This window comes from Gossypium hirsutum, chromosome A12 (genome assembly GCF_007990345.1).
Source record: "Gossypium hirsutum isolate 1008001.06 chromosome A12, Gossypium_hirsutum_v2.1, whole genome shotgun sequence".
NCBI classification, from domain to species: Eukaryota; Viridiplantae; Streptophyta; class Magnoliopsida; order Malvales; family Malvaceae; genus Gossypium; species Gossypium hirsutum.
The window spans coordinates 10,131,804-10,156,947 of NC_053435.1; the positions used below are offsets into that span (position 1 = coordinate 10,131,804).

At 33.2% G+C, this 25,144-nt stretch overlaps 1 protein-coding gene and 2 long non-coding RNA genes across 5 annotated transcripts; all 3 read right to left on the minus strand.

Annotated features, from left to right (window-relative positions):
- Positions 1-671: 671 nt before the first annotated feature.
- Positions 672-2,831, minus strand: LOC107927490 (uncharacterized). The gene is made up of 3 exons (XM_016858568.2): positions 2,626-2,831; positions 2,394-2,531; positions 672-990 (listed from the first exon to the last, which is right to left on the minus strand). The coding sequence occupies exons 1-3, from the start codon at positions 2,714-2,716 to the stop codon at positions 974-976; spliced, it is 246 nt and encodes an 81-aa protein (XP_016714057.1). The 5' UTR covers positions 2,717-2,831; the 3' UTR covers positions 672-973.
- Positions 2,832-3,697: 866 nt separating this feature from the next.
- On the minus strand, positions 3,698-11,255 carry LOC107927483 (uncharacterized). Of its 3 annotated transcripts, XR_005906115.1 has the most exons (5): positions 11,009-11,255; positions 10,381-10,751; positions 9,722-10,298; positions 5,721-5,879; positions 3,698-3,712 (listed from the first exon to the last, which is right to left on the minus strand). It is a non-coding gene; the product is annotated as an uncharacterized lncRNA (long non-coding RNA). The 3 variants fall into 3 exon arrangements; XR_001692457.2 differs by lacking the exon at positions 3,698-3,712 and having other exon boundaries at positions 5,413-5,879; XR_001692458.2 differs by lacking the exon at positions 3,698-3,712 and having other exon boundaries at positions 5,413-5,879; positions 9,712-10,298.
- A 10,731-nt stretch (positions 11,256-21,986) lies between these two features.
- Positions 21,987-24,602, minus strand: LOC107927477 (uncharacterized). The gene is made up of 4 exons (XR_001692455.2): positions 24,332-24,602; positions 23,681-23,800; positions 22,377-22,442; positions 21,987-22,227 (listed from the first exon to the last, which is right to left on the minus strand). It is a non-coding gene; the product is annotated as an uncharacterized lncRNA (long non-coding RNA).
- Between the last annotated feature and the right edge of the window lie 542 nt (positions 24,603-25,144).

Here is a 25,144-nt window from a genome sequence, read left to right on the forward strand (position 1 = left end):
TATATGGAATTCTTAAAAATTTAAAACTACGTCTTAAATTGAAAATCCAATGAGAAGTAATTTAAATTTTAATATATCTATTCGATTAGATAAATAGTTATATCAATTAATTAAAACATATTACTATCAGTTCATTATTTAGGACATATAGAAAATAATTTTTAAAATTTTAAAATTTGTAATTGCATTTTTTAGATACGTAAAAAAATAATTTTGAAATTTACAATGAAATTGGTTGGGTACATTTCCAATTTTAAAATAAAATTGTTTTAATTTTAAATTTGATATATAATTATTCTAACTTTAAAATAAAAAAGCATTTATAATAATTAATATCCTCCATTCTTTAACATATATAAAATATTATTTTTAAAATTTTCAATTAGATATTGTATTTTTTTATATAATTAAATATATAAATTAGAAATTAGAAATGAAACTGATTATGTATATTTTTAATTTTAAGATTTAAAAATTTAAATTTTATTATTTCTTTTAACTTTCCAACAATTGATCATCATTTTTGTCAAAATTTTGAAATAATTAATTAAAAATTCTGGAAAAAAAAAATCACAATTCTATATAATAACACAAATTGAGTTAAAATTACATAATATAAAAATATTTTATTGAAACTTATAGCAATTTTGAGCCAGTAAAACACAATGGCATAATTGCAACTCCATTGCTATTTCAATTCCTCATCCTAATCAATGATCAAAACTTCCAATGTTCTAGTTTAATCACTTTGAATTTTTTATTAATTATTACAATTTAAGCACTTGCATTTTGCAGCCAAAACCACAAAGCATCGAAGCTTATATTCGACAGACAAATAAAAGCAAAAGAAGGTTCAACAGGCTTGAAATCAAACAAAAAAAAGAGTCCAAAATCACCCACTCACAATCTGAACCGGTTTATGACCACAGTAGCTTGGCGCATGAATATCTTATCTGATGATAGGGCGAAAGCGTTAATCATCATCTCCATCTGCAGTTGAAAAAGAAGAGGGAGGAATTTTATATCAAAACAATGGTGTGCAAGCAAATACGATATGTAACTTTAAATCTTTAAGCTTTGATATAAAGCAAGCTCTGAACTGTTAAACTCCTGTCATTTATCAGCTAACAGAAAGATAGTATGAAAACAAAATATCTGGTTCCAGCTTGGTATTTTCAAAGGAGGGTCACTTTGGGTTGGGGAATTCTAGTGCATGCATACGTACAAATAGCATCAAAAGAATTTTGAAAAACAAGGATATGACATAGCATGCGAAGGCAAAGCCGCATGATCTGGAGCAGTCTGACATAAGAACAATATGGGAAGTGTTTAGTCCACGAAATATAAGATTACCTTTGGTAATAGGATTACCAAAATGTAAGAGTACTTAATATATTACTCTGTATTTTACATTACTCTGTTTAGTTCATTCGGCTAGAACATAAAATTTTGTTGTTTGATTGAAAAAATGTAAGATTACCTAAAAACACAATATTACTAAATTGTTTTTAAATCAATATCAACTTCATATTTCATCATCTAAGTCTAATGAGAGAACTACTATATATTGATGGGTAGAAATCATTACTAATAAGCATTCTATTTCTAAGTCTTAAAGCAAAAACCAGTATGATAGCATGGTATGGTACTTAATGCATATGAATAGCAAATCTATATAATATTATTATCTTTTTTCCTTTTTATTTCTGGACCAGTATTTTATGATCAGTTCATTGCTCCTCTTTTTGGTTCTTTCTGAAGAAAAATAAAGAACATTGCTTCTGAAAACTGGCTGCACTTATTGGTCTATTTTGTTGTAACTTAAAGAAAGTATGAACATAATGAACAAATAAAATAAAAATAAAAAACTTATCTAGTTCACTTTTTGAAGAAATAGTTTCTTCGTTTAATTAGACATGACTCTTTTTTTAAAAGGGTAAAATTGATTAAAATTATATAAAAGAAAAGGAGAAAATCGGCCTGAAATATTTCATATTTAGATTATCCTATAGTATCAAATCTTAACACTATTGGAAAAAAAAGATTACCAGCTCAAAATAAATTTTGGATTCTCAAAATAATTTTCGGAATCCAAAAATGAGAATATCGTTCCAACATCTTACATTTACATTACCACCGAGAAGAGAATGTAAGATTCTTTGAATCAAACACAACCTAATAGTATAAATGGATGAGGATAAATTTGATTGCAGATCATACTAGTTGTTTAGTTTAATTTTAATTTCATTCCATTTGATTAGGTAAGTTGATAAAAGTTAAGGCTCAGTTTTAGAAAATAGAAAACTCTGCAATGAAATAAGATAAAAAGGAACTAGCAACTTGTAGTAGAATCGAAGGTCTTGAAATGAATGAAAGAAAATAGAATTGCTAACCAAAGTAGCGGCGCTCGTTGGCAGCCTTGGCCTTTTCGAGCATATTGTCAAGGTCCCGTTGGAGCTGAGCGTCCCAATTCACAAGCTGGTTAACAAACACGGCTCCCAGACCCATCCCCAACAGGTGCTCCCACGGATCTGCATTTCGTTTTAAATTTCAATTTCAGTCTAGGGTTTCAAATTAGGAACAAGTGGCAACCATATAAAGGAACAGAAAAGAAAGAAATCGGACGTCGCATATAAGGGAGCTTGCGTAGAGCGTTGGAGTACATCTGGGTGCCCAGTCCCAGAAGTGCTCCGATCACTGTTGCGCTCACTGCCATCTCTTCTTCCTCTTCTCCTTAGCGATTTACCTTTCTGTCTGTCCCTCTTCCTCGTCCCTCTTCCTCTCTTTCTCTATTTTGTTATTATCAAATCAAACATCAACGCTCCATGATCTGGCCACGTGTCTCATTTAATTTAGAATGTTAAATTACACGGCAAGTCACTCAACTATGGTCTAATTTCTTTTTTAGTCATCTAACTGTCAAATGTTTTAAATTGATCACTCAATTAATCAAGTTAATTTTATTTTGTTGGCTTTTTTTTTAAATTGTGGTTAAGTGTTTAAGGGAAATGTGATGTGATAATTTAAAAAATGTTATAATAATAAATTTAGCTCACAATTTGTATAAATTATATTAATTTAGTTATAATTAATCCTTAACATTACATATGATCTTAATTTAATCTTAATTTTAAAAGAGTAAAAAAAATTTAATACATAAATATTTTCAGAAAATATAATAAATTTTAAATATATATAATAAATTGTATTTTCCATCAAATAAGAAGTTAATCTAATTTTTGTAGATTATTTTTCTAACATTATACAAAATAATTTTTTTAACTCCTCATTTTCTTTTTCCTTTTTTAAGAAAGCCTTAAAACTCTTAGCATTTCTCTATTTAGGGTGTATTTAGTATTACTTGTAAGAAGCACTTTTGGACAAAAACATTCTTAAATAAACTACTTTTTGACAAAAAAATGTTTTTCCTAAGTCAAAAATTAGCCCAAAAGTAATTTTTTGAGAAGATGAAAATTGACCCAAAAACACTTTTAAAAAGAAATCACTTCGGTACCTCGCCATCAACATCAGCACTATCATCAATTAGAAAGCCACCAATTAGTTGGCCTTCTCTCCCTCTCCCTCTCTTTGAAATTAGGCACAATTTCTCTTGAGCTCACTCTGAATGATTGTTATTGCCTATGGCACTAGTCGTCTTGACCGCTCGATGGATCAATGTCTTAGGGTGGGTTTAGATGAGTAGTGTGGTTACCTGCAGTTAGTGTAAAAAACAACAGTGGTAGTGAGATTAAATACTGTAATGATACTATAGTGTGAGACAAAAAGTAAGTTAAACACACCGCATCGCACTCATTCGTCCATCCAAACCCACTCTTAGACTATAACCTATCCTCGTCGTAGTCTTCCTTCTCGTCCATTCTAATTCTCGAATGAAGGCTTGGTTTTAAGGAACCCGAAAAACCCTTGTAGTTTGTCTTCTTTTATTTTCTTTATTTTTTTTGGGGGGGGGGGTCCTAACTCTTTTCTATCCTTTGCTTTGGGGTTTTGGGGACTGGGGTGCTCACAAGATTGGAGTTGGGCAAGTGAGTTTGGATTATTCATAAGTGTCAGCAGTTTCGAATGATGGGTCCAGTGGTAGCAATGGGTTTGGAGGCTCCAGTGATAGGAATTTTGGTGGCAAAGGTAAAGGCGATGCTGACAATGGTGGAAAAGGTTTAGGTTTATTTTAAAATTTTTTTAATTAGACTCAAATTGAGATAATAAAAAAAATAAAAGACTTTAAACAACTTAAATAAAATTATAAAAGTAATATAAAAACATTTTAAAGGCTTTAATATTATATAGAAACATTTTTTGGTGATCGGAAGTGTCTGGAATTAAGTATGAGTATCGATGGGTTCAAAATGACCAAAACAATACACTTTACCTAGAGGACAAGAAATTGTTCAAATATCAATTTGAAAAATAGTGAAATAATGCACATAAGATTTTTAAAACTTTTGATTTATTGTGATATTTATACCAATAAACTCATTTATCTGGATTATATCTATGTTTTGGATGAGACAGACTAAATTATTCTCAACTTTTAACCACTTGTTTGTCTCCTACTTGAGTTTGCTAGAGTATAGGCTTTATACTTAAATCGATAAAAATCGTGTGAAACTTTTAGGCTAGAAACCGAAAGACTAAATCCATCAAAAGATAGAATTTATTTGCAAAATGACTTCTTTATATTTTGACAGAATATCGACGTACGAGAGGTGTATATTTGTCATAGCTCTTAATCTCTATTTATAGAGAAAAAAAAAGTTCCAATAAAACAAGATGAAATTGAATGATAATATTTTAATAGGAAAAAGACTCCCATAAGTAGTGTGTATGATAAGGGTGGGACAACCATTTCTAAGACTAGAGTTTTCTGCCCCTACTTATTAAATTGGGCCTAATTCGGGCCTCGTCATTTATCAGGTTAATTATATATATTATTTGGTCTTTTAAATTCATATAATTTTCTTAGTCTAACAAATATTTTTCCTATACTCAAAATATTATTTATTCATTTGATTAATTAAAATAATTTATTATGTTAATTAAATTATTTTCTCAACTCAATTCTAATTCCATTAAAGTCATGTCAATTTTACCATACTAAAATCTATGAAAAAATTAATTTAATTAATTTATTATTGAGAAACTATGGTGACTTAATTAATTTAATTTCCACTTCGAACTTCAATTATTTAATTTCAAATTAATTAAATAATAATTCGAATATATAAATTAATTTTCAAGCCATCTCTTGTTCATAGCGAGAAAACACATTCACTGCGGATAGTGATACATGCGATTTATTTCTCTAACTCGTCGTCTCACTTTTCCATTTCATCAATTAATGCAAACTATCAAGGTTATACCGAGCTAACTGAAGGGCCGATTAAACATATATAGTTAGGACTCAAATGATTTGTAATTAAATTTCGACTTTCCATCTATTAATTACAACATTATTTAATCATGAAGTCATTCCACTAAAGTATCATGACTAAGCTTTGCCCATTATATATCATTACAAAAGCTACTTTCTAAGTGCTTGTTCAATGACATTGTCATATATGTTCTCTAAATATATCTTCTTTTATCTCTTTAGGACAAAGTTGTTCTCCCAATATAATCATATTTTATTTTACAGTACCCATTGTATCTTCCTTTATGAAAATTCAATTACTAAAAAGTAGTAATTAAGTAAAGTCTGCTACCTTAGCATGATATTGTCTGCCGCCTCTGGTATGAGTTATTAGGTTTTCTTGTTTTTTCTAGTTTTTGTTCCTTTTTGTTTATCAATTTGCATTCGGCGCCTTAACCTCTTTTACTCCTACGATTTGGAGAGAACTGGTATCGTTTTCTGGCCATCAAACCTGCAATCATGGAAGCCAAATTAGCCTAACTGACACTTAATGAAGAAGAATTTTTGCAAATCCAGGTAGAACCGAGCACAGAAAGAGAAGTGGGGGAGTTCCAACTAGTAGGTTACTTCCTAACAGCCAGTATAATCCACTTTCCAGCCATGAAAAGTACTATGACAAACCTGTGGCATCCTGTTCGTGGGTTCAAATTCGAGATCTGGGAGAAAAAAGGTATCTTTTTCAGTTCTTTCATAATATGGACATGGAAAGGGTTTTGAAGGGTTCACCGTGGACTTTTAATAATCATTTATTGGTGCTTTACAGATTAAAAAGGAAGGATGATCCATTAAGAGTACCATTAATTCTTACTCCTTTCTGGGTACAAATTCACGATGTTCCAATTGGGTTGTTTTCTGAAAATGTAGCAACACAACTAGGAAATTTTATAGGGTTTTTTTATAATATGTTGGATCAAATTTGGGGAAAGAAAATCACAATTACATGGGAATAAGAGTACAGATTGATATTCGGTGCCTTTTGAAAAGAAAGAAACAGGATGTGTTATGGGAGATGTTCGTATGTCAAATTTAAGTATGAACTTTTATGACTTTTCTGTTTCTATTGTGGACGCTTGGGGCATGGCGACTCTTTTTGCGAGGCAAAAATGATGCTAGGGGTGGAAATTGCTAAAATGGGGTGGGATTTATCATTAAGAGCACAATCTCGAAGAGCTACATCAATGAATAACATATGGCTACAAGAAAAAGGTTCAGGAAAAAGGGAAGGCAGCTGACAGGATAATAGGATTTTGGGATGTAGATCATGAGAGGGGACAAATAAAAAAAGAAGTGGGCAATTTATTGATCCACATTTGGGATTTAACATAGAAGGGGGAACGCCATCTCTTGATGAAAGGAGGGAGAAAAATTGGCTGGATCAGATGCAAACTGCCATGAGACATGATTTAGAAGATGATATTTTAATAAATGAGGAGGGGAAAAAGCGTAATCAAGGGGAGATGGAAGATTCGACAGGAAAGAAGGAAAGTGATAATGCAATGGCAAGGAGTAGAAGAATGGTTGATTTTAATCTTGTATCATCGGCGGCTGCCACAAGGTAAGCCCACCAGGCCCAATGAAAATCATAAGCTGGAATGTTCATGGTTTGGAGAGCCCACAAATGATTTGTAGACTTTAGCATTTTCTGAAGTCACATCATCCCCAAATTGTCTTCTTTATGGAGACAAAGCTTTGTAAAAGACAGATGGAACGTGTACATAGAAGTTGTGGTTTTGTGAATGGTATTGAAGTTGATTCAGATGGTACAGAGGCGGGTTGTGTTTAGCTTGGAGGAATGATGTTAATATTACACTCCAAAATTTTTCTAAAAGACATATTGATGTGGTGATTGAAGACAAAGAATCAGGAACCAATTAGAGATTTACAAGATTTTATAGATCCCCATACGTACAAGCTAGGATCGATTCATGGGTTGTTTTGAAAAGTTTGATTTCTGACGTGGATATCCCTTGGTTGGTTTGCGAAGACTTTAATGAAATTATGTATGGATTTGAGAAAAAAGGAGGGATGCCTAGAGATGAAAGAATGATGGAATTATTTCGAAAAACTTTGGAGGAATGCCAACTGAATGACGTGGGTTTTTCTGGAAATTGGTTTTCTAAAAATTGGTTCACTTGGGAGAGAGGTAATTTACCAAAGACAAATATACAATAACGATTGGATAGAGGTGCTACTAACGTAGCATAGATTACTTTGTTCCCGGTGGTGAAAGTTCAACACCTGGTACACTCTTTTTTAGACCACTACCCTTTCTTAATTAATACAAGAATGAACAAAGAACAGTTGAGTAATTGTACTTTCAAATTCAAAGCTTGGTGGGCTTTGGAGGATTCTTTCCTTACTGAAGTTAAGGTTCTATGGGAGAAGTCTTCAGGGGATTTGTCACAGAAGCTGGAGAATTTAAAAAATGGGCTAAAATAGTGAGCTAGGCAAATTCAAGCAAATAGGATAAAAAAAACAAGTTCTACTGGAAAATTTAGCTGAGCTGGCTGAAGTTGATAGCGATAACGAAAATTTAGCCGAATTGATTGACACGAAAATTCATTTAAATTTTGAGATTGAGAATGATGAACGTTATTGGGAGCAGAGGGCCAGACTAAATTGGCTGAAATTTGGGGATAAAAGTACTGCATTTTTTCACAATCAAGCTTCGCAGCGCCGAAGGATAAATTTTATTCATAGGTTGCAAAATGAAAATGGGAGAGAAATGGAGGGCTTTTAGGGAATCGAGGAGGCTGCACGATCTTATTTTCTAAATTTGTTTTCTACAGTGGAGAGGGGAAACTATGACCATTTGATGACAGGAATTGATCGGTGTGTGCATGAGGAAGACAATCGATAACTTACAACACCATACACAAAAAAGGAGATTCAAGAAGCAGTGTTTGCCACCAGGGGAAGACGAATTACCAGGCTTTTTTTATCAAAAATGCTAGCACATTATTGGAAAGGAAGTCACCTCTTTTTGTTTTCAACTTTTGAATGGGGACATTGAGGTAAGTTCAATTAATTCTACTAATATAGTGCTTATTCCGAAACTTTCCAATCTTTCTAATATGACGCAGTTTAGGCCATTTAGTTTATGCAATGTACTTTACAAAATTTTGGCTAAGGTAATCGCAAATCAGTTTAGAGGAGTTATTGAGAAATGTATTGATGGTACGCAGAGTGCCTTTGTGCCAGGACGATCAATATCAGACAATGTCTTATTAGCCTATGAAATATTACATATGCTAAAACATAAGAGATTAGGGAAGAAAGGATATATGGCAGTTAAACTCGACATTAGTAAAGCATATGATAGAGTCGAATGAAATTTCATAAGGGAGATAATGATACAAATGAGATTTGATAAAAAATAAGTTGATGCTTTTATGAAATGTGTAACTATTGTTTCTTATTCAGTGGTCATTAATGGGCATATTGGAGAAAAGTTTCTACCCACAAAAGGTCTCAGACAGGGCGATCCTCTAAGCCCGTTCCTATTTCTTTTATGTGGAGAAGGTCTTTCGAGTTTATTAAGACTTGCAACAAATCAGAGGTTTTTCAAAGGTGTTAAGGTTAGTAACAGTGGTCCACTGATTTCCCACCTTCTATTTACCGATGATTGTATTTTATTTGGGGAGGCTACAACCGAGGGAGCAAACTTATTCAAGGACATCTTACGCGAATATAGATCGTGTTCGGGTCAAGCATGAACTTCGACAAATCAACAGTATTTTTTAGTAAGAATACTACGAAGGAAGATAGAAGATTATTTGTCAATTTACTGGGGGTTCGCAGCTCGAATGAACCAGAATGATACCTAATGTTGTCAAGTATGGTGGGTTGAGGGAAAAAAAATCTTTTCAAAATCTAAAGGATCGACTCAAAAAGCGAATTGATAATTGGAGTAATAGGTTCTTATCTTAGGGCAGAAAAGAAATTTTTATAAAGGCCATTCTTTAGGCTATACCTACTTATACGATGGCTTGTTTTTTATTACCTAAAGCTTTATGTGATGAGCTTGAAAGTACTGTTGCGAGGTTCTGGTGGCAGAAGGGACATGGAAAAAAAAGGTATCCATTGGTGCGTTTGGAAAAACCTTTGTTTTTTGAAAGAAAATGGTGGATTAGGTTTTCGAAATTATGGTTAATTCAATATTGCATTTTTAGCCAAACAAGGCTAGCGTCTTATTAATTATCCAACTTCATTGTTGGCTAGAGTTTTAAAAGCAAAATACTATCCGCGATCAAATTTTCTAAATACAGAGTTGGGAAATTTACCTTCACTTACCTAAAAGAGCATTTGGGTTGCAAAGGGACTTCTCCAAAGAGGATTGTGCTAAAGAGTGGACAGAGAGGATAACATTTCAATCTAGGATGATAGTTGGGCTCAGGAGATCGAAAAAGTTGAAGGAAACAACAGACCAAAAAATGAGGAGTTACAATCAGTTTCGGATCTCATTAACATTTCGAACAAAAAGTGGAATACGGATTTGATTTACAATACCTTTTCAGCAGAAATTGCAAAGAAAATTTTACAGATCCCACTTGCAGAGACGGGTCATGAAGATATTCAAGTCTGGAAAGGAGAACTGTCCAGGGAATTTTCAGTTCGCAGCGCCTATAAACTATTACAAGGGGCTAATCCAGATCTAGTAATTTCTTAATACAAACAGAAACTACAGATTTCTATAAAAAATTATGTGGTTTACAGCTTCCTTCAAAAATCACTATAATTATTTGGCGAATCTCTTGGGATTTCATCCCTCATCTAGCTAATCTCAGATACAGAAGAGTTTCTGCAAGTGACAGATGTCCCCGTTGTCGTTCTTGGGTTGAAAATAGTCTTTATATTTTCTGTCAATGCCCTGTAACAACAGAAGTGTGGCATTTTTTACATCTATCTTGGGTCATGAACAATATGAATCAAACTATATGGGAGTGGCTTACGTGGGTTTTCAAGAGAGGAACTGCGAAACAATTTCGCCTTTTCTGTATTGCTTTATGGCTAATCTAGTTTTCCAGAATTCAACTCATTCATGAGAGGAAGGAAACGACAGGTAAAGAACTTGCTCATCGAATACAGGGGTATATGGTAGAAAATGAAGGGATAAGAGAAACTCCGAATCCTTTTAACACAAACAAGAATCACAGAGGTCAAGAGGACATACCGAGAATAACAATCTAGTTCGATGCGGCGTTCAACATTCGAAACTTCAAATCAGCAACAGGCCTGGTGGTTTGGGGCCTGACAAGCGAGCTTCTGGTCTTAAAATCGACCTTTCACAACAATGTTTCTTCCCCGTTCGCAGTAGAAGCGTCTGCATATTTGGAATGCATAAAGTTAGGGATATCAATGGGTATATAATCGGTTAAAATCATAGGGGATTCTAAAACAATAATTAAAAAATGTCAAACGTCTTCAACAGATAAATCAGAGACCGGAGCGATCATAAAAGACATTCAGAACAAGAAAGTTTATTTTCAAGAGATTGTCTTTCAGCATATTCATAGATCAGAGAACTCGCAAGCACACAGATTCGCAAAGAATACTCTAGATAGAGGAGAGATCTCTTACCTGGTGGGAAAGGAGTTGAATCGGCATCCTTTTGACTCGGAGGGAAGATGGTCAAGAAGACCAGATTGAAGAAGGAGATGAGGAATCTGATTTCAAAAGTGATAGCGAATAAAAGCTTTATTCTTGATAATAGCTATCGTCAGAACAGATGGGTGCTTTGAAATGACAAATCAATGAATAATAATGGAAGCCAGCCGTTTAAATGGACTGGGTAGATATTTAGTTTCCTGTTTTCCGTCAGAATCATTTAATGCTTTTTGTTTCCTTTACAGTTTTTTAAGAGGGCCCCATTAATATACAAGTTAATGTGGTCAAATTTGAATTTAGGTATGATGTAATAATACTGGGCCATGGGTCTTTATTGGGTCTTTTTGTTATTTTTTCTCTTCTTTTCTAATAATATACCCGGTCTATTGATTTAAAAAAAAGTAGTAATTAAGTAATTTATTTAAAAAAAGATGAACTGTGGCCACATTATTATTCATCTATCATGTAATGTCGATGAGAGAATATCATTTACCTTTTATTAGGTTATGGGTTTCACTATGGTAAATAAAGTTATGTCGTGCAGAAGTCACATATCCGATGTACCAACTTTTGACTCCATTATCAATTGAACACAAGCTACCAAAACATCAAAGTATACAAGTCAAACACAAATAGCATTAGGGGTGAGCAAAATCCGATTCAACTTGAAAAACTTGATAAAATTTTCAAATTTTAAATTAAATAGTTCGAGTTATTTGAGTTAATTAAGTTACTTGGATCAACTTGAATAAAAAATTAAGTTTTTCGGTTTAATTCGAATATGAATTATACAATTTGAGTTATCCGAAAATCCAAATAAAAAAAGGCAAAACTATGTCATTTTGATAAATGTTTACCTTTTCTAAAGTTAAAAGTCAAAACCATTAAGTTAAAAGGCAAAACTACGTTGTTTTGATAAATATTTACTCATTAAGTTAAAAAGCAAAACTATTATATTGTTTATATAGTTAAATAATTTTATACTTCGTTTACTAGTTAAATAAATGGTTCATGTAAACGCAACATTGAGTATAAATAATAAGATTCGTTAACTCAAATCAACTTGACTCGAAATTTTTTGACTCGATTCGATCTTATTCGAAAAAATTCAAATTGAGTCCGGTTGCTAAAATAGGATTCGTCAACTCGACTAACTCGAAATTTTTTGAGTTGATTCGACTTGACTCGATCGAATACTCACCCCTACATAGCATGTCACTTACTCATGATTGAGGTAAGTCACATTATGAACATCACAAGTGAATTGTAATGACCTGATTTTTAGCCAGTATTGGAATATGCGGTTTCAAACTTGAATTCCGTAAATAAAGTTGGTGACTTTATCAATCGAAGAGTTGACGTATTTGGTATAAGATTATAATATTCAATTTCAGAGAAATAAAATCGAGAAAGTTGTTAAATATAGTACAATAACTAAGTTGTAAAAGTGTAATCACTATTGAATTTTAATTTAGAAAATACAAGAGGACTTATATAGCAAATCAACCAAGGGCCTTAAAGTAATAAAACCATAAATATGGACTAAATAGTAAAAATGTAATCACTATTGAATTTTAATTTAGAAAGTCTTATGGCATAGCATGCAAGTGCATAGTAAGGGCCCTAAGTGTTTGGTATGTCGGTTGGTTGCACTTTAGTACAAATCAGTGAATGATGTTTAGTTGGAATCTCAAGCATCCAAGTGTATTTTATTAGGGTTCACTAGAGGAAAAGTATTTAAAACTTAGCTAAAAGGAATTATGGTAAACTACACCATAGGTCACCTTAAAATAACGTCATTCCTATTTTGGTCACTCTAATTTTTTTTGTCAATTTAGTCGCTTTAATTAAGATAATTGCTCTAATTGATCACTGCCGTTAAAAATTTCTTTAATCCACTAATGGATTGTTGACGTGGAATTTTTAGGCTTTTGACCAAAGCGTAAGACATCTTTATAATTAGTCCAAAACACTTTTTTGGTTTATTTGTACCATGAAGATTTTAATGGTGACATAATCAACATTTGAATTCTTTTTAAGAAAAGGGAACCTAACGACACTGACGACAAACTAGGACCATGGCGCCATTCTTTTCAATAAGCCTACCTGTTAATATAACACCACCGACCACCTTACCACCACCAATAGCTAAAGGCTTAATTTTCACTAGTTAAACACAAGAACAGGCAAAGAAGAGAGAAAAAATGATGATATATTTGCTGAAGTTATAAAAAATGGGAGGAAAGATAAAAAAAATCTTGGAAAAGACTACGAATTCTCAATGTAAAAAACTTACAGTACGTTTAGTTCACTGTAATGGAATAGGGCTGTAATTGAATAGGGCTGTAATTGAATAGGGCTGTAATGGAATAGAGCTGTAATCAGTAATTCAACTGTTTGGTTGAATGGAATGGAATAGAATTATAATAGTATTCTTGGGCTTTTTTACTGAAATAAATTTTTAAAAAAATTATTTATCAAAATAGGTTGTCAGCCCGATTATATACCAAAATGGGGTGTTTTTTCATTCGCGTCTATCTAACGGCGCGATTCATTATTTTATATTAATTTTTTTTGTTTTTTAAATAAAATATTATTTTTTATTTTTATTAAGAATATTTAAATATATATAGGTAAAAATACGGTTTAACGGGTCAAAATACAGGTAAAAACGGGTCGCGCCTGTCGGATAGGCGCGATTAATCGTGCCTGGCAGCTAGGCGCGAATGGGTTGCACGCACAGTCCCCCTTCAGCTGCTGCATGCCGCCCACGCCGCTGGCCCTTCTGCCCGCACAGTGCCTCCCTGCAGCCTCTGCATACATGCCCCCTCCCCAGCTCCATCTGCCAGTAGCTGTTGCTGCACCATGCTGCCGTCTAGTCCCTTCAATGGGAAAAAGTTGCAAATAGGGGACCTTATAAGTATAGTCCCCCAAACCCCATCCACACACCGGAAGAGAGAAAGAAAAGAGAGAAAGGAAAAGAAGAGAAGAAGAAGAAGAAAGAAAAAAATAAAAAGGTAATGTATTTTTTAGTAAATAATTTTGTTTATAATTTAAAGAGTTTAATTAAGATATTGTGATTTTTTTTTGCTATTAATTATTAATTATAAAATATTTATGTTTAGTGTTTATAGTTTTGGATTAATATTTTGTATGAATGTAAATTTTTTTGTTTTTTATAATTATTTTAAAATTAATTTGTTAGTAATTTAAGATTATGTTAAATTTTTTTGTGTTTGTAATTATTTTAAAATTAATTTATTAGTAATTTAGGATTAAGTTATAAATTGTTGTGTTTAGTTTAGTATTTGGTGAGTTTAACATATAAGTTTATAAAAAATTTAAAAATCATTTCATTTTGAAAATGAATTTGGACAAATGATGTTTAAGGTCATTTAAATTTTTTAAGTTATTGTTAAGTATTGGTATGTTATTATTTGATTTTAGGCCAAACAATGAAAATTCATATTTAGCCTAAGCAAATGTGGATGCTTGCTTACTCTATCTTGCAAATATTATTTAAAAATACTCTGTTAAGATATCATATAAAATGTAACTAAGTCTGATTATTGAAGAAGCATAATATCGACTCACATATTTAAACAAATTAAACAAATAATTGCATTTAGTTATGAACATATATATATATTATTTTGATGTTAAATCATGGCATTGCCTCTGTATGATGGTTTCAGCATTATAGGTAATATCAATTTATGGAGTGGAGACCAAAGACACCCACTACTGCTATCTACCATTTTCGTTCACATCCTCCATTGATTTTCGTAGAATGATTTAAGGATTTACTAAAAAATTACATATAAAAAAGATAGACCAATTATCATAGTCCCTCTCTCTCTCTCACAGGCTTGCATTAAACAAACACCGATCTTTCTTTTTTGCTTACTGAGCTTCATTTATAGGGGATCGAGTCCATAAAGAATGATTATTATTTTTATTTATTTGAAAATCAAGTTAAAAATTATACAAACCCATTTTTTTTAAAACTTTAGCATATACATACAATATGATTGGACCATAAAAGAAACAATATGATTGGTAACTTTCACGTGCTACAAAATCTAGAATATTAATATTGTATTCACCAATTATAGGAGCATAACAAATACTTCATTTATATGTCGTCTAATTAAAAACTTCTAAATTTATAAATTATCATTTGATTTAAGGATTTGAGAATTACTGGTATTAGAAAAAGTTATAAAATCTTAATTCAAATCACTAGTATATATAATTAATTTTCATGTGTTTGATTTTTCAATACAATATTTGAAAAAGTTATAAAGTATTTGTTATGCAGTGTAATTTTATTTGATTTTTCATTTATTTGACAATTTTTATTGATTTATTAAAATATTGATTAAATTTGTTGTTATTTTTATAGGTTGTTTGTTTGAAACAAACTAATCAGGTATGTTTCTATTTCTATTTTTATTTTTTTAATTTTTTCTATTTCTATTTTTATTTTTTTAATTTGTATGTTTTTATGTTTACATAGTTTATATTAATTTTAATTATATTATTAATGTAATCTAACATAAATTTTTTTATTGTAGGTAAATTATGGGAAATTATTAGATATTTACCGTGTTTTGTTTCTGAAATTTGAAATAATTTATTATATTTTTTGAAACAAATTAAATGAATTCATTTTTTTAATTGCATATTTGCAGCAAATAGGTTCTTTGATTAATAATAATAATCACATATCAAGTACTATTAATGATATGGTAATAAAATTTTTATTTGATACTCATGTTATTTGCAGAATTAAATTATATTGTATTAACTATTTTGCTAATTTAATAATACCAAGGCCAATACCGCGTATTGAGGGGCTGTGTTAATAGTGTAGGGTTTCTGCCAGATAAACGCCTAATACCATACTTGGAATTAGCCGGGTTCAGATCAGCGGCATTATCCGGACTTTTGATCTGCGATACGACTTGATTTCCGCTTTAGTCGAGCGATGGCGTCCGGAGACCCACATATTTCATTTGCCATGCGGGGAGTGTACCATCACTCTAGAGGATGTTGCACTACAGCTCGGGCTTCCCATCGACGGGAATATGGTCACGGGCGTAAGTTTGATCTCTATGAATTACTTGGACGCTCGCCAAGTGGGGGAAAATTTACCAATTTGAGGTTTTCATGGCTACAGGCCAATTTTGAGCATTTGCTGAGTACTTTCAATGAATGAGAGGTGATGCAGGCCGTTCGAGCTTACATTATGCACCTTACAGGGGGTGTACTCATGCCAGATGCAAACGGCAGTATGGTCTACTTGATGTACTTACCCTTATTATCCAATTTGCATAACACCCGTTCATACAGTTGAGGGTTCGCAGTGTTAGCCATACTGTATCGCGAACTTTGTCAGACGACAAATCCTTCTGCGATAGACATAAACGGATGCCTCATACTGCTGCAGTTGTGGCACTTTACCGGATGCCATTCTTGGCATCCATTAGTCATCAATCATATATATTTCTACTTGTTAATAGGTGATGAATTTTTACTCATTATAAGAATTAGTTGACTTTTTTTCGGATTATATTGTTCTAACAATTTATTTTCGTAGATGGAGCACTAATTCGGGTATCGGGAGGTCATACACGGTTCCGATATACCGTCTGATGATTGAGAATCGTGCTGGAAAGGGGGTAAGTTTTTCCAATATAAACTTAATTTTATTATTCTATCTCACTCGACCCGTATTAATATAAAAATGTTATTAATTGTGCAGTTCGTTTGGATGCCGTATTCTGTTTCAGAAATTATGGCGGTTATTCCCTCATCTGCCCACGTCCGCTCAAACTTATGGTGCATTAGCGCACTTGTTATCAATTTTCATATAGTGGAGTGGTATCATGACGATCGAGTACTCTGGCAGTTCGGTTGCATACAGTATATCCCGACACTGCCAGTACAATTGGGGAATATCATGGGATGAGCAGGAGGGGGGGAAGTGCATGAAGAATATATTACAATGTGGAACAACCGATTAGGGAAGGTACCTCAGATGGATCATGCTCTGGATCTGTAGCCCTCGTTAGAGTACATACAGTGGTAATGTGAGATAGAGAAACCATTTTTGTTTGGTGGGCAGTCAATGGTAGTCCCTCCGCATACGACACGAATTGGGCAACCCTTTTCAGATTCGCATCATGCACCAGAGCCAGAGCCGGAACTACACTCTAGAGATAGTTCTTATCATCCAGATTTGGGAAGATGACTATTTTCCAGGCTCGTCAGGCCACGGATATCATTCAGAGTTTGATATCTTCAGCCCACTACCACATCAGTATTCCAGTCATCCTGGCTCATATCCACCTCAGTACTTCACTCTTTCTGGCTCGTATCCACCACCGTACTCTACTCCTCCCAGCCCATATCAATCACCGTACTCCTCTCCTCCCGGCTCAAGTTCATCGATGGCGATTGAGACATATGATTTTTCATCTATGTTTCGTACTCCCCCACATACGGATGAAGAGAATGTTGATCACCGTAATCGCCCGCAACGTGAACGTCGAGCTCTACAAAAATATACTCCTAGAACGACACCATCAAACCATCAATTTTAGGGGGTTTTGTAATGTAAATAACTTCATATTTATGTAATGAATTTTTTGGCATTTTATTTATCAATTTATTTATTTATTTGCAATTTAAATAGTTAACTTTATATTTATATAATGACTTTTTTGTCATTTTTTTTATCAATTTTATGGTTTTTTATTATTTAAATAAATAAACTTTATACTAACTATGTAAGTCAAATTAGATTAACTGCAACAAATTGTTGACAAATTTGTGACTTAATCCTTTTAACATGTAATGAACTACATCTTAATTTCTACCCGATTGCGATGATTATCCAACATGGTAGTTTCGGAGTGGGCATTTACTTTGATTATGACCGGTTAATCTGCATACGCCACACAGCTTCCAGTCAAATTTCTCCCTAATGTCCATTTCGTTATGGATTTTGGATGATTGCGGACGACTTTTCGGGTTCCTACGTAACCCTTTATTTGGGACAAGCTCGAAGGTCGTTAGAGGTACCTCCTAAGTAGATAGGTCAAGAAGCACGGGGAACTCGTTCTCCCATACACGCAACGTGCGTTCGAGGGTGTACACTTCATCGATAAATTGTTCTATATTGAGTGAAACTTTAGCACAAGCTGCCACAACATGTGCACATGGATAATGAAGTGTTTGAAGCCTCCTACAATCACATCGTCTGTTTCGAAGATCAACTCCGTAGGATCTAGGTGGTATACCAGGTCGACGACCGATAGTCTCAGTAACTTGAAACGTTTCATTACGTCGTGAATATACTTCTACAGCCATTGACCTCGCCATCAGACAGTTTGCAGCAATTGCATCCCTGACATCTTCTACAAACACGTGTCCCGCCTCCATTTGTTTGACTTGTTGTTAACCATTCTTGGCATCAAGGTAGCCAACCTGTAAAATGTAGTTGAGAAGACAGATGAAATCACAAGATGTCGTATTTTTAATAACACAACGTTGATCCCCTCCGCCAAGTTTGTGGTCATTTGACCATAACGAAAGTCCTCGTCAAAACTTTAAGCCCATTGCCACGGTCCTATAGTACCCAACTACTGTCGAAAAGATGTGTTCGTCTGACCCTTCATGTCGCTCTCAAGTCGAGTTATTCTTTGGAGAACAATGTGTGGCTCTAGATCGTGCGCTGCATATGTATTAAGAAAAGATAAGTTACAACATTGCCCTAAAACATTAAAACTTATATTGAAAAGATAAGGTAATCTTTTACCCATTCTCACAACTTGTCTCTTCCAGTCTGCATTCTTATAATATCGCTGGAAGTTAGCCGCGATGTGTCGGATGCAGTAAACGGATCTCCATGACACACTGGAATGCCTAATGGCGGCAATTAATCCTTTTCCTCTATCGGAGATGATGCAAATATTATCGTTGGTAAGGAAGAATTCCCACGATTCCATGTTTTCCTTATCGATGATGGCAAATGCTATAGGGAGCACGTTCTTGTTGTCGTCTTAAGCAACCGCAAGAAGTAGGATCTGTGTATATTTTCCATATAACCAGGTCCCATCTACTTGCACAAACGGCTTGTAGTGGGGAAATGCGCACACACATGGATCAAACGTCCAGAACATCCGATGAAAAATTCTTTTTCCTGATTGTAGTTGGTTATCCTGCTCATAATAAGGTCGTGTCTACAACTCAATGACAGTCCCCGGCACGTACTCCCTCTTAGCGGCTATCCATCCCTGTAACTCATTGTACGATACATCAAAATCTCCGTACAATTGTTCCATTGCCATTTGTTTAGCTATCCATGCCTTTCGGTATGATACTTAATACTGGAATCGTGCCTGCATTTCGACAATCAGTACCAAAACTTCAATGGTAGGCATGTCTTTCACCATTGGCATGATGCATGTACAAATAGTTTTGGAATCAAGTTTCCGATGATCTTCTGTCATACGTGTTGAAGTGCATGTGTGAGGCCCAACAAATTTTTGTATCTCCCACATCTGTGACTTCTGGATAAATGCAGCTCGTATCTGCCAATTGCAGCCTTCCGCTGACCTCCAACACTCTCCAATATATAATGTCGGTTTAGACGTTACAACTTTATAGTCTACCGATATATTCATGCTCTACCGCTTAATGGCAAAAATGCATTTTTCTGCAAAAATGCATTTTCCTTACTTTCGAATCTCTGGCCCACGAACAACTCCTCAGGATTAGAATATACAGCCATCCGGTGAGCAGTTAGTATTTCAAGGTACTCCGAAAACTCAGCTACGTACACCGCATCGGGGTCTATCCGAGACATGTGTACCCCAGAATTATTGTGTATCACAATACGACGAATTTGGTTCCCGACCGAAGAATCATTAATGTTTCCATCATCATTCACGCCTTCGTCGTAAATATCATCCGGGACCTCATCTACGCCGGAATCACTCTCACTATCGACTTCATGATCAGAAGGATCACTACTATGGTATACATCATCACCAACCACATCAGTCTCAGGTGCAGCATTAAGATCAATGTCGATCATGTGTATAGTTGATTGACTATCAACGTACGATATCAGAACCACCATACACGGCTCTTGAGCTCCATCTTCTTCACCTAATAGAGTGGGATCTTCAGTTGCCTCTATACCAGCTAACTCAGTAAATAACTGAATCGGTACATTTTGGTTGCTTCGAGTCCCACAATAAAGAGCGATCATTGTCTCCACGTCTTCATCATCTACGAGTTCCATTTCGGTGAATTTTATGGGATCCGTCGAAACTGGAAACTTGTAAAAAAGTTTCGAGATCCTTCTCCCACAACGTCTATGAATTTTTTCACTAATTTTTTCCTTCATATCATCAAACGAGATATTTCTATTAAATCTCATTGCTACTTGTTTGCGACATTCAAATATATATCCCACGGTTGTTGTCAAAATTTCTCCATCGAAAAAAACACATACGAAAATCTGATTCTCCATCTTTAATACTAGATCTGTTAAAAAATTTTCAAAATTTTCAAAACAGTTTCGAATAGCAAAAAAAATAAATAAAATTTTTAATGCAAAAATTTTCATTCAGAAGCTAACAAAATTAATAACCTAACAAAATAGCTTTCAAATAATAAAATTACTAACAAAACTTTACATTCTATTTACCTTATACTCCTCCTTGTTTTCCTTTCTTTTTTTCTTCTCCCTATCTTCTTATTTCCGTTCAACTTGCTATGCTAAATTTTGTTTATGTGTTCATTTTATTTTTGAGGGTATATATAGGGGAAAAGGTAAGCAACAGGCGTGTGGGCCCCACCATTTGCGCCTCTGGGATAGGCACAACCATTTGTGCCTCTGAGATAGGCATAACCATTTGCGCCTCAGAGAAAGGCTCAATTAGTCGCGCCTCTCAGGTAGGCGCAACTTGTATTCGTATCTATACGCTGGTCATAATGATCCGAAAATAAAAAAATAATATTTTATTTAAAAAAATTAATATAAAATAATGAATCGTGCCTGTCAGATAGGCGCAAATGAAAAAAACCCTATTTTGGTATATAATCAGGCTGACAACCTATATTGATAAATAATTTTTTTAATTTATTTCAGTAAAAAAGCCAGTATTATTGTGTTTGGTTGAATGAAATGATGTTGTAATAGCATAAGAAAAAAACTAAAATGACCAGAATACCCTTGGTAGATTTTTTTAAGTAGATGATTATTGTTATTGTTATTAAATTTTAATAAGATTATTATTAAAAATAATTTAATAAAAATAATAAATAATTTAACCATATTTTAACATAATTACTATTAAATATAATTTAATAAAATAATATATAATTTATTAAAATTCTTAATATAATTATTATATGAATTAAAAATCATAATATATAATCTGTTTTATTAATTTAAACTGCAATACATATTTAATATGCTAAAATATCATTAGTGAAATAAATAATTTAATTACTCTACTCGGTTGAAGAGTTCTTTTAGTTACTAGTCATTTTGATTTTCTTTAAAAATTTCTTCATTGATACTAGCCCAAGCCGTGTTTGAAGATACTTGTAAAGCTAAAAAAAAAAACCATGTCTTTAATGTATTTTTAGGAAAAGAAAAAGAAAACGACAGATTTTTATTAATTACTTTTTCTCATAAAAGCTAATTAAAATTTCAATTTTTTTTACTGGCCTTCTTATTATTTCTTTTATTTGAACTTGATTTTAGTTTAATTCTATATTTTAATTTCATATTCAAAAGTATGCCAATCATATTCAATAGCCGCTATCTAATCATATTCATTTTCAATCATTTTTTTGTTTGAACTCAGTTTGTTCTTTGTTTGAATTAACATTTTTATTTGAACAATGGAAAGTAAAAAGCATGAAGTATCCCGTACTAGAAGTATATAATAACATTTGTTTGAATAACATTTTTATTTGCTATAGCTGTAAGACTAGAAGTATATAATAAGCTACCAGACTACAAAAGAAGCTGCCCGTTTAATGAATCCAAACTAAATTACCAGGACGGAAAATCCCACCAACTCAACCTGCTCTCTTGCCTATCCTTCCCACCTTTTACTTTGCTACTTGATAGTCTTATTTCAAGGTTCAATCACGAACAGAGGCTGTAAATATGACAAAAAAGAAGGTCCAAGCAACAAAAAACCAAACCAAAAAGGACAAAAACAATCAAATTTACTTCAAATCCACAATTCCATACCCATCCCTCAATCCATATACATTATTTGGAATCAAGCTAGCAAAGAATACTCACCGTACCAACGCTGACTGCTTTGCCATCTTCTACAAGAATCTCGACTATGGTTCCTGATTTATATGCCTATTGAAACAATGATTTTTCATCTACAGTTAGCCACATAAGAGATAGTCTGACAATTTTAATAAACTATGGATGCAACAAAAAAATTGATTAAGGGCTGTACAACAGATTGCAGTGATACTACAACTGCCAAGTGCAATAATTATGGGCGGTAATCACTCATTGGCCAAACAAACTAAAATGCAGCTATCAGGTTAGTTGTTGAGGATGCTCCAAGAGGAAGAACTAATATGGAATCTATTTAATCTAAAGTCACTTTAAGGTTAAAGTTTAATCAAGGGAGCATGATTGTTCAATCAAAAAATGGAAAACTAACTGGCTATCTAATTGAAACCTGCAGCAGAGTATCTTGATAACCAAAAAAGTACCAGTCAAGCTTGCTTAAGTTTCTGTTCAGCATTGACCTTAGGGCCTTACATATTCAAGAATCCTAAAGATCTTAAAAGCAAAACTCGTGAGCCAATTACACGTATCTTTTCCTTCCATTTAGCCTCTGTTAAAGCATACTATTGTCCCACACTTAAATTTCATTTCTTTTTTTTCCAGATACTAAAAATCGTTTTTCAATAGAAAGCATCTAAACCATGCTTATGACCAAATTCATTAAAGCATCCTTTCTCCCAGTTTATATATGATTGCATCAACTTTAATTCTTTTTTTTTTTAAAGTCATTCTCATTCTATCTTTTTTTTGGGGGGTATCTTTGTTTATATTCGTTTCAATGTTTCCATTTGGATCACAAGCTACGTATGCACATTTTCTCCACCTAAACACAAAAGGCACTGTTACTATTAATCTAAAGGAAGTATTTAACCAATTTATTTCTGAAAAATTGCACACATAAGATCTTATTCCTTCTCACTCTTACAATGCTTTAAGCAGCAGAGGCATTGATTCTTTTATGGAAGGGAATTGCACATTTGTCCAGCATCTTACATTAGCTGTCCTAACAACTTATGCCCAACAAAGATATTTGTAATCTAACTCCTATGCATATTTTATTTGGAGCACTGAAGACATAAATTGAAAGACACTTCAAGTCTTCAAAAGCTTCGGGCTTTATCTCAAACTTTAGATCCATGATTCAGTATTCAGATTTAAATAAGTCTATTTTATTCTATATTTAGGATATAGAAGTTCTAATATAATAACAAGAAGAAAAAAAAAGTCAAGAAATGTTAACATTTGTATGACAAAACCTTTATATATTTTTCCAAGCAGAAAGAATAAAAACTTACTTCTATTTCATTCATCAACTTCATTGCTTCAATGATGCATAACACCTGACCCTTTTGCACTTTGTCTCCATCCTACAGGGAAAGCCTTTTGCATAAGTCCAAAGAGCCAAAGAGAAGCAACTGTAGAATAAACATAATGAGAGAGCAATGAAAATCCAATAATCTATAATTTTCAAAATTACAAAAAGAAAATCCAGCTTCTTTCTTCAGCACAGAATCTAGTTCAAGACATACATATATGTATATTAAATAATTTACCTTTTTTTTTACCTTTTAGCTCTCGTCAATCAACATAAGAGAAAATGAATTGATAGTCATCAAGATCAAGCTTAACTTAAGCAAGAAAAATAGGGGCAAAATCGAACAAGCAAGCAAAATCTAGGCAAGAAAAACAAGAAATCAAGAGTAGACCTTGAATAAAAGCTAGTATTGGAATAAATGTAGACCAAAAGTAAAAAAACCTCTTTGTTTGCTATGTACCAAAAAAAAAAGGTAAATGAAAGAGAGATCCAAGCCTTTAAAACCCTAGAAATTGAATGGACATAAAAAGCCAAAGAAAGGAAAATGATCTAATCTCAGAGCACCCCTTCACTGAATGTAGAAGAGAACAAGGAAAACATAAGTGAATCAGATAAAAAAAAGAAAACGTACCCTTTAATTTATTTGGGGAGATGAAGATGAAGGGCGAATGAATGTTTGACTTGATTTGGGGATAAATGTTGAGGAATAAATCTGGAGAGAATTTTGAGAAGAAGAGAGGCAGACTATTTTGGTCTAAAAATGTGAAAATGTTATTACGGTTCTGGCGTTGAATAGCAATTCAGACCCCCAACCCTTGAATGCCTATTACAGAAGCTGAGGGAATAAGGGTACAATAGCCATTCTGTGGAATCACTTAAAGGGTGAAGCAAACTACTATTTTATTGAAGCGCACGGAATAGTGACGGAATGGAATAGCAATTCCATCCAACCAAACATGCTGTTATTGTTTCTCAAATATCTTTACTTTTAACTTCATTTTTTACTTACTCCAAAAATATTCTGTATTTAAATGGCGAAAACATGAGAGTATCTACTTTGACTGTTTGTAAAAGGGGAACATCTCAGCTAGGTCCAACTTTTGTATTAATTAAATTAAAACCTAAATTAATTAATTAAGCAAAATGGTTGTATTTTTCTTGACTTAAAGGAGTTGTTGTTGTAGCCGACTAGAAAGGATGGAATATTGATTTTTTTTAACAAAAAAAGACAGATAAAGAAATGGGGCGGTTTGGTTTCTGGGTTGAGACTAGATGTTAAGCAAAATTTTGGGTGAACTTTTAGTGCTAACCTATGATTTAGTCTTTTGATTGTAGAAAATGATGGCTCAGTAGAATATGTGGTAAAGAGGCATTGATGGCAGTCTCACTGTATTGAACAAATTGCTTGTTAGGATGTATATTATTGACTTTAAAATTTTAAAAA

Excerpts from the sequence above, each read along its gene's own strand:
- LOC107927490 (XM_016858568.2), bottom strand. The coding sequence starts at position 2,716 with ATGGCAGTGAGCGCAACAGTGATCGGAGCACTTCTGGGACTGGGCACC. Across the intron at positions 2,532-2,625 it reads CAAGCTCCCTTATATGCGAC|ATCCGTGGGAGCACCTGTTG; the intron begins GTCCGATTTCTT and ends AACGAAATGCAG.